The following is a 10,136-nucleotide window of genomic DNA, read 5'->3' on the forward strand; positions in this document are numbered from 1 at the left end:
AATTAATTATTTAATTATTACTTCATTGCTGAACTCTGACCAATTATTGTCAATAGGCAGGAAAAAATATAACATGTCAACATTTTTCTTTTTGGAGCGTTGACTAAATAGCCAAGTTCTTAAGGGGGAAAAAATACCGGCATGGTAAAAAAAGTAATAATATTCTGACCAAATGAGAAACACATTAATATTCGTCTTATAAAAAAAAAAAGTAATTATTAACCATGGAAATTTATTGCCGCTATTAATATTACTACTAATATGATCCTTCAATAAATTATCGTTTGTAAATTTTCATGATTTTTAATTTGGTAAAATTGGATTTTGGGAATTTGATAGATTTTTCATTTAAAGAAAAAATATGAAAGTTGGGAATATATAAAGCCATGGTAGTGACTCCGAGAATAGCAACGGAGGGCCCAGCTGACAGAACCCAATGGATTCGACTGATGATCGTTGTCTCCACTTGACAGAATAAAGACGGATGCAGTGAATTAAGTATTGTGGCCAAGCACTAGAGTCGGGTCTAGTAAAAAAACTAGTCTCTCACAATACGATAAATCAAGATTTGAATTTCTATTGAGAGAGATACTCACATTTAATACCTGACAGTATCTCGGATAATAGGAAGATACCTATACTTTAGTAAAAAAATATTGTGACCAATCAGCTTCCCTAAAATGTGAATTAAAATTTGAATCATAATTTGAAAATGTAAATTATAAAAGAGACTTTTATTGCTTAATTATCATTTCTCCAGTTTGTGTGTGTTTAAAAATGTTCTTACAAAAATTATTTTCAATTAAGTGCGACGATACTTGAATCTTATTCAATCAGAGATGGATATAGAAATAAAAAAGAAGGTAGATTAACTTGCATGTTCATTAATAAAATGTCTGATCAAACAGACTTTCCATATTTTACCAAACCACATAAACTTACCATATTCTACAAATAAAAAAAACGCTCCACGTAGGAAAGGTAGGTCCATTTTCACCCTACCACACCTGATGTTAACTCTGTTTCTTACCTTGTTTCCTCTCTCATTTACTAATTACTGGTATCACCATCCCCTTTCTTGATCTCATGGGAAATGAACACGTAGCAGCTTGAGGTCCTTGATGTGGGACATGAAAGGACAAAGGTTCTTATGTGAAAATTACAAGAGCAACATTGTAGTGCAATTCTCTACAGAAATCAAGGGCTCTGATATATGTAAAAATGGCATAGAAAAGGAAAACAGAAAATGACATTAGGAATATCAAGAAAAAACTGCCTAGGGAGAAAGTGAAAACGAGCGATATTACCTCACAACAAAATATTTATTAGACTTTAACAGGATAATCTAATATATTTTCCATAACCACAAATCAATTGCATATAATACACTTCGAAAGAGATTGACAGTACAAAGATAATTAAAGTAAAGCAACTAAAAAAGAAAGACTATACACGATTGTACTTTCTAACCCCTCTCTTTGAAAGCACAACTCTGAAAAACAAAAAAAAATCCAGTTTGGTAACCATGCACTCATTTAGATATATTCCTTTTACCGCAAATAAATACAAGAGGTGTGGACAAAAATTTCCCACTCGGCATTGGGCAGTCATGAAAGAACCTGTATGCATGACTTTACGTCTTTACCACCAAAAAAAAAAAAAATTAAATCAATGCTTCAAAACAAAATAAGACACCAGAGATTATGGTCCATTACACTTGGTGCCACTCAATGATAATGGACTTGAAAGAAGAGCGATCTCTCTCACATCTGAAGGGCTCAAGCGACTCACCATGCATACAATGCTCAATATCCAAGGAATATTCAAGGGATCATTCTGGCCAGCCACTTGAGATTTAGGAGTTTCAACATGAAATTGCCCTAATCCATTCTTCTCTAGCCGTTTGCTTCCATTTGTAACACGATTGCCATATTCTACACTATGCTCAACTGTGCACAAAACGGCAGTTTCGAATGATACATCTTATTGATCATGGACCAAATAAAGAGACAGGGAGGGGGAAGGCTATACATAGAATATCTGACCAACATTTAGAAGACTCTCATGAGGGATATTGAAGATGACACTATGCTCCCTGCATATCTTCCTAAGGAATGCATATATATAATCAACAGCTATTTTCTTGTAGAACTTTGAATCCCTCCTAGCTCTCACAACTGTGTTCCCTAGTATGTGGACCACCCCAGCATCCATGCAGCTTTTCAAATATTCAAGTTCATCAACCTCAGTAGGGCCACTTGATTGACCAGAGGACCCTAGAGTATTATTTACATGGAATGGAGATCTAGCTGGCACTATGGAATCCACAGATGAAATGGTGAAGTCCACCAGAGATGAAACTGTGTTTCCGTTGTTATTTAGCATCAGGTCATCTCTTGACTGCTGCGTTTGTCTTCCAGGTAAACTGTAGTCTGAATCTGAACATCCTTCCATCATAGACTCAAGCCGGACAAAAATGAAAAGGTTATCAAAGAGTTTTCTCTCAAAATCCTCATCTCTCTTGTGCAGGTCTTTATAGCCATATCGTGCCACACATCGGAAAATGTGAAAATTCTTGGGTCCAATTCGCTTGACAAGGAATCGTTCATCATCAGGGACAGTATAGACAGGGAGGTATTTGACACATACAAAAACAACAACAGAATGGAGAGCTGGCAGGTTGGTGATGAAGTGGGAAAAGATGTGAGGTACTCCGCTTGCAAGCTCTGTGTAGACTAACCCAACCCCGGGGACACGGACAAGCCCTAAACTTGGACCAAGCCCAAGAAGCCATGCCATTGAGACCTTACTATGCATTTCAAACTCATAGCGCTTCACAGTGCCATAATGCCAAACATACATAATAAGAAGAAATGCTGCAGCAATTACTAGGGGAACCCACCCGCCCTGATCAACTTTGAAGAGAACAGCTGAGAAGTAAGTGCATTCCACGATCAGTGATAAGCCAGTGAAGATGAAGACAAGAATCCAGTGACAGCGCCATACTAATATCATGATTAGAATCATAAGCAATGTTGTTACCAGCATAACTATCACAACTGCAGTACCTGTCATGACAGTGATACAAATGAATTGATCGGATGCTTGAAAAAGGTATGAAATAAGTTACACGTGCAGCAGTAAAATAACAAGTCATTGAGCATCAAATAGTTCCCTAAAATGCAGGTTGTTTTGAAGGATTTCAGGAGTTTATTGATGCCTCCATATTCTTATTATTTTAAATATTCAAGCCATACATAAATTAATGGGTGGGATGCTAAAATATCAGCCTATCAAACTTTAAAAACTTTAAATGTAATATAAATCTAACAAGATGATGACTTTTAGCATGAATAAAAACTAATATTAAGAGAAATACTAAATAATAAAACTGCGAAGTTACATGTGCGCTAGGCATGAGTTCTTTTCACTCCGTCCTCCTACACTTTTCCTTCAAGTTGGGGAGTATGTTAATCGGCAGCTCCAACAAAGTCTACAGCATTGACAATTCACACCGAGCCTTATTTTGTCTTTTCATCAGAAGTCAATTACTTGCGAGCACCATGGGTGACAGGCCATCATAATAAATAACTGTGTTCAGCTGGATAAGCCAAATGGCTTCGCTAGTTAGCTCTGTCAAGCTTGTTGGGTTGTTAGTCTAGTCCCTTTCTGGAGTCTTTGTTTTCTTCAAGCCTAGCTTGTCTCGTTTTGTTTTTAAAAAAAAAAAGGATATTCTGTCTCCTTTCTTTATTTTATTTTCCATGGACCTCCCTTAAGTTATGTTAAAATTACTTAGATGTCTAATCTATTTTTAAAAAATACATTTTAGTATGATTTTATTCTGTTTACTAAAGCACCCTTCATCAACTTTAATAAGTAAATATGTGTTACATAAAAAAATTACCAAATAATTGTTTTCTCATGTATGCACAAAAAAAAAAAAAGGTTTTTCCATTAAACTTAACATTAAAAATATGCATTTAGGTTAGTGAAGGGAATTTTAGTAATTAAAAAAAAAAAAAAAAACAGAAGTATAACACAACTTATGGGTAGTCCTCTCCTAAACCTTCTTTTCTCAACTTATGGGCCTTCATGTTAGTGCATGAATAGACATAAAGATCCGCAGAACATAAATATATTTAGTTGGGATGGATAATAGAGTCAAAGATAGTGAAGTGAGGTCAAGGCTTATTGCTTATCAGCTAATGCAATCCCTGATAATAATATATTTTCTCACAAATTTAGGGAACAGCTAACTTACATAAGCATAGCTGGGATCTTTGGGTACTTTTGTCAAAATTTGCTGATAGAGGCAGCGGATACAACACCATGGACGTGAAATTGATCATCGCAAATTAGTTATGCATATTTCTTTTTTTTATTTTTGCCACCATCAATTATGCATATTTCATCAGAAAGAAAATCAATTTTGTTGTTGAATGGACAGTGAGTTATTAATGGTGCAGTACTTACTAATGCATAGACATCTTGTAATTTTTTGGCATCAAGATCATTTGAGTATCAGATTGTCTTGTCTTAAACCATAAGATTAAAATTCACATTCAACATTTAATCAATAGCAGAAAATATATGCCTCAGACAAGGGGAGGGAAAAATTTACCATATGCATTTCCAATCTGATTTTGATTTTTGAAGCCAGCAGTAACAGAGATGCAAAGAATCATGAGGATCCAATTAATATCTGGAATATATATCTGGCCAAGGAATTTCTTCGATGTGTGTACAACTTTCACTCTTGGAAAACAACCATGTGCTAGGGCTTGCTTGATAATTGAAAAGGTTGCAGTTATTGTGGCCTGGCTTGCAACTATAGCTGCCGCTGTTGCTACAACAAATACTGGCCAATATATTCTATCTGCAAAACTAGGGATAATCAACTTCAACATTTTACAAATGAACATTTACTGCATGAAGAATTAGAGCAGCATCATTCTAATTTAAAAAAAAAAAAAAATCTACTAATGGCTTCATCTCCATAAAACAGAAAACTAAGTAGGAATCCCGCAAACTGGATGCAATCACACAAGCAGTTTTGGCCAGGTGTTTTGATTCATTTATTTCTAGTTAAAATTGCTAATAACTAATTTGGAAGTTGTTGAAAAAATTCTAAATATGACAAGCTCATGTGGCCCACGAGCACAAATTCAAGAGACTGAAAAATATAATAAACCTGGAATAGAGCGATAAAAAGCATCTTGCGCATGACCCATATTATTCATTAGGTAAGCAGCTTGTCCGGAATAAGCTAAAAGAAGGCAGGGGAACACAAGTAGAGTAAATGCGATCTGTACAGCTGAAACAGGAAAATGAGCTAGATCGGCAAAAAGAGCCTCTGTCCCTGCAATAAATCATTGCAAGTTGTTTAAAACATAAAGTACCATTTACTTCCTTTATTAATGATTCTGAAAAAGAAGGAAATACATATATTAATGATTCTGGGAAAGAAGGAAATACATACAAATAACACTTAGTTTACCTGTTATGCTAAGCATGATACCTCCGAGGGAAGTCCAAGCATCTTTTCCTCCTCTTCTAAAATATCGATAGATATACACAGGTGAAAAGGCTTTTAGAACGGTCGTGCCATATTTCCAGACGTTGAATATACCTATACCCCCAATCAGAAGAAACCAGAGAAGGACAACCGGAGCAAAGAGCCAGCTAACTTTGTCTGTACCATAGTGTTGCATGCTGAATAAAGCAACTAATATTACCACAGCAACCAGCACAACTATATCTGCTCACCAGAAAGAGAGAAGATTTACACAACAAGGAAATTAAATTCGTTTGAAACCCACAAGGATTTAATTTCAAAATGAAGAAGTAGAAGAAAAATGGTATGAGATCATACTACTGCTCATTCCAGGCTGGTTCACTTTGATGCCACCAGCAGCTGATAAAACTACAACAGAAAAAACGTTTGTAGGTCAATTGGTACAACTGGAGACTTATTAAAGGTGATATTTAAGAAAAAAGAGAAAAGCTTACTAATCAAAGTCATTGCACCGAAATCTAATTTTCTGTGCCTTCTAGCAGCTAAACATATTTAATAAAAACATTGTAGAATGTTTGAAATCGGAAATACATATGTTCTCCGAACCCATGTTAATATTTTTCTCATATAAATTCCTCCATGAGGAATGACGTTTTAAGTAAGCACCATAAGGGCATAGCACGTGCATGCCCACCTTCTGGGAAACAGAAAAGCAATCTAGTTAAGCTTCAAAGTTTAACCCATCCAAGACTTCAAGGCAGTTGAAGATCTGGGACAAGTTAACGGCATCAGTTATAACAAACAATAGATAAAATTATCTCCGTGTCTACCATGGCTTTCTCTTCCTTATTAAAGTTATGGTAGGGGTATGGTAATCCTTCTCTTGGCAAAGGTATCAACATAATCAGAGACGGGATAGGTACTTAACCGCATGAATTATTCTAAGAAACCTTACAAAAAATTAGCAACCAGGCAATGAAAAGATTTTCTTCACTTGCACGAAAAAATTTTCTTAAAGAGTTTCAACCAAGCAAGAATGACTCTTTTATAGAACAGAACTTTCTGGTGAACAGTATATTTACAAAGTTGGTTGATAGAACATAATGACATCATGCAATCTATGGCTTTGTTTGGAATCACGATCAAAGTCACTTATACACATTTCATGTGAGCCGAAATAAAACTCTTTTCACATAGTTATCTCATATTTCGTAAATTATGATTGAAAAGCTACCTATAAACCATTCCAAAACAAGCCAATGTAATCAACCTTACCCAGTGAGATAAGACTTGTAGCTGTCATTGTTGTTGTTGCATGGAAAACTTATCAATAAGATGCAGTTTATTTTTCTTAAAATGTTCGTTTTTAAATCCTTCCTAATAAGGCTGCCAATACATAAGGATTAAGGAACACTTTAACAGAACCTTGGAGTTAGATATCAAGGTACTAGGATTCCAAGGCTCCAATTAACTTCATGCATCAAATTTCCCTTATATATACACACGTGCGCGCACACACTTAATTTCAGAACCAGATCACACATCTCATCACAATGAAAACAAGCTAATAAAATATAACAGCAAATCAAACAGAGACTTAAAATTCCGTAGTCACAAATTACTGCAGCATTACAGGTTTTGAGTGAAATATATATATTTGAGAGAGCAATTCTAAGTATTTTGATTAGATTCCAACAATACACAAGATGTTAACATCAGATGACATTTTTTTCCTCTATCATATAGTGGCCAATGGAATAGATTATTAAGAGCAAAGCACCAAATGTAGGGGAGAAATATAAGAGTATCTGTAATTTTATTTGGCAACCACAAGGGCAATGGTCATGGAAATAGGTGAGGCATCCAGAGAAAAGAAAAGAATGGTCTTTTGCATAATAAACAACCATATCCCCCCTCCAAAAAAAAACCAGGAATAAATACGCCAAAAAGGAAAAAAAATAATTTAAATAGGGATGTATTAAGACCATCTGTTTTTGGTCCCTTTCAAGCTCCAACACTGAATCAGTTTGCGTTACCATTTCAACTAGTTCCACATAATCTATAAAGTAATTCAACATCAGAATAATTTTAATTATAAGCCTGTGGCGTGCCACTTCTCTCTTTCCAAGATTTTATTTTATTTCAGTGTGGTGAAGCTGCACGTTCATTATATACAAAAACAAATCTAGCAAGTATGTTGACAGTTAAAGAAAAAAGGATAAATGGGAACAAGAAGATCAGAATAAGATGGAAAAGATACCTGATATAGCAGGGGTAAGTATACCATCTCCAATCACCATGCAGGTGCCAACAAGGACAAGAACAAGAATGACATTCTTCTTAAATGCATTTTCCTCTAACCATCTTTTAGTTTTTGCAGCAAATGACCTTTCATGGAAGGTAGAATGACTATATGTTGTTAGCTCCTCATCAGTACGATGCTGATTAGGAATTGTTTTTATTTTAGCATGCCGACAAAGCAAGGAATAAAGTGCAAAAGTACCACCTGCACCACAAGTGTATCAGTTTGGAAAAACTCAATTGCAGCACAGCAGCGCTGAACAGATAAATAAATCTAAAACACAATCACCTCAAGGTACTAGAGAGGGTTTAGAAACAATAATTGCTGGGATCCAGACTGGTCCTTTTGACAGAAGTAACTTTAAAGATCCTTAGGTATCCTTCCTTACTAAACTAAGCAAGAAGTACAAGTTTTAAAATTAAGATATCTATATATTTTAATAATTAAATCAGTCAAACATTATTATGAAAGATGAGATAGTTTACTTCTGCAGAACCTGGGCTGCAGAAGTCCTGATGGCATTGACTATGATTTGAACTAGACCTTATTGTTGCAGCAACTCTAAATGCAATACTAAACACGTCCTAATCCAGCTTAAATACCTTAAGACCAAATCAATAAAACTGTCCATATTTTCGCTACCATCATTTTGCTCTTAATCAATGAAAGATTATGTTCCAGAGTGAGAGAACATATAATCAATAAAAGAGCTTCAAAATTAAAAAACACTATACCTTGGCCATTGTCATTTGCTCTTAATACAACAAAAACATATTTGAGGAGTGGCACCAGAGTGAGAGAGTATATAATCAAAGAAAGAGCCCCAATAATGTCCTCTTGATCGTCAATTCCTTGAGGGAACGTATTGTAGAAAACATACAGAGGGGAAGTACCCAAATCTCCATAAACCACACCAAGACTCTGATACGCAAGCCGCAGAAGTAATAGTGCAGAAAATTTCTGAACAAATCAAAACATCAGCAAGGAATTATAACTCGTATGCCTGTAAATGACCAAATATTTTTCTTTTGGATCACTACAATTTAATTAGAAGATCTAAAATAAAATTTACTTTTCAATCACTCACTTGACTGCTCATGTAGCGTCCAAATTCACATCCATAAATCATATTTAACTTTGAAATTATTGACCACAGAACATATATATTGCTGCAGTGTATCTCTTGTAATAAACCTAGTTAATTTGAATAGCATACCAATGAATAACTAGGAGTTCAAGCCAAAATCCAACATCTAATTGAAGGAAAATTGATAACCAACCCGGAAAAAGATAGTAGGGAGAGCTACATTGATTACACTTGTATACATGTTACATTCCTTAAATATATTGTACTATTAATAAACGATTATTACCAGTTTACTACCATTTACTTGTGTGTTCTAGTAAGCAGCCCATTATTGAGTAACATTTGGCGGTTCCCTCCATTGGATATTTGAATTTTGTGCAAGTGGACGAGAGAAAGAGAGGGGGGGGGGGAATAGTTAAAGCGAGTTGCAACATACTTTTTCCCTGTACATATTTCTGAGCCTTCCTGCCTCTTCATCCATAGGCTGGTCAATCTTCTGATCCAAAACCCACATGCTACCTTTGTTATCACTGTCCCCATCGCTCTCTATGGAAGCCATTTAGATATTTCTTCGATTAGTTCAAAGTTCTAATCAGTAGAAGTTCCCCTGCCTCTTATCCGCTTTCCTCAGCTCGAGTATTAGCACGATAGTCTCATACTCTAGCCTCTCTTGGAAGACACAAGCTACTCGAACTACAGATCCAAACTCAGAATCTGGAAAGGTAGCCAAAACCGAATATCATCAAACTGAGTCATTCTATTTACAAAATTGTAACCATGCCATCTCTGAAATAAGCTTGAAGCTCTATTAAGCAAAGCAAGATAGGCAGAAGAGAACCTAATTCGAGCTGAAAAGGTTCAAACGTAAGAAAATTCAAATTTTGAAGAAAGAAATGCAATCGAAGCAGGAGAAGTCGATTTTGAACAAGGCTTCGCATGCCACACAACAGGAAACGACAAAGCATTCATCGTCTATAATACCTCTCAAAGAGAGAATACCAAAGTGGGGTCACTGAAGAAACGGTCCAGTCTGAGCCACAGGATCACGAAACCCAACTGAGTCTCACATCTCCAAGCACCAGCACTTTCGAGAGGAACACAAATTCAAGTCGGTTCTCGAGAAGGCGAAGACTGTAAAACACAATAGAGGTATTCGTACTCAGATTGTCAGCCAATTTTGGCTCTTGCTGTAATCCCTGCTTGACTTGAACACAGAGCTCTCTCCTGCAAGC

General features: G+C 35.7%; 1 protein-coding gene across 1 annotated transcript; it reads right to left on the minus strand.

Moving 5' to 3' along the window:
* Window positions 1–1,341: 1,341 nt before the first annotated feature.
* Window positions 1,342–9,518, minus strand: LOC114718149 (potassium transporter 10-like). Its single transcript, XM_028903411.1, has 8 exons — window positions 9,341–9,518; window positions 8,552–8,777; window positions 7,776–8,021; window positions 5,873–5,923; window positions 5,498–5,758; window positions 5,192–5,359; window positions 4,622–4,876; window positions 1,342–3,068 (listed from the first exon to the last, which is right to left on the minus strand). Exons 1-8 carry the CDS (start codon window positions 9,461–9,463, stop codon window positions 2,026–2,028), a joined length of 2,373 nt encoding a protein of 790 aa, XP_028759244.1. The 5' UTR covers window positions 9,464–9,518; the 3' UTR covers window positions 1,342–2,025.
* Between the last annotated feature and the right edge of the window lie 618 nt (window positions 9,519–10,136).

This window comes from Neltuma alba, unplaced genomic scaffold (genome assembly GCF_004799145.2).
Source record: "Neltuma alba isolate B1F8T4 unplaced genomic scaffold, ASM479914v2 tig00011814_pilon, whole genome shotgun sequence".
NCBI lineage: Eukaryota > Viridiplantae > Streptophyta > Magnoliopsida > Fabales > Fabaceae > Neltuma > Neltuma alba.

Bases quoted from the DNA above. Each gene is read 5' to 3' on its own strand.
- LOC114718149 (XM_028903411.1), bottom strand. From the start codon at position 9,463: ATGGCTTCCATAGAGAGCGATGGGGACAGTGATAACAAAGGTAGCATG. The intron at 8,778-9,340 runs GTATGTTGCAAC...TGATTTGTTCAG, and splicing joins GAAATATGTACAGGGAAAAA to AAATTTTCTGCACTATTACT. The intron at 5,924-7,775 runs GTATCTTTTCCA...TTTCTGTTGTAG, and splicing joins ACTTACCCCTGCTATATCAG to TTTTATCAGCTGCTGGTGGC.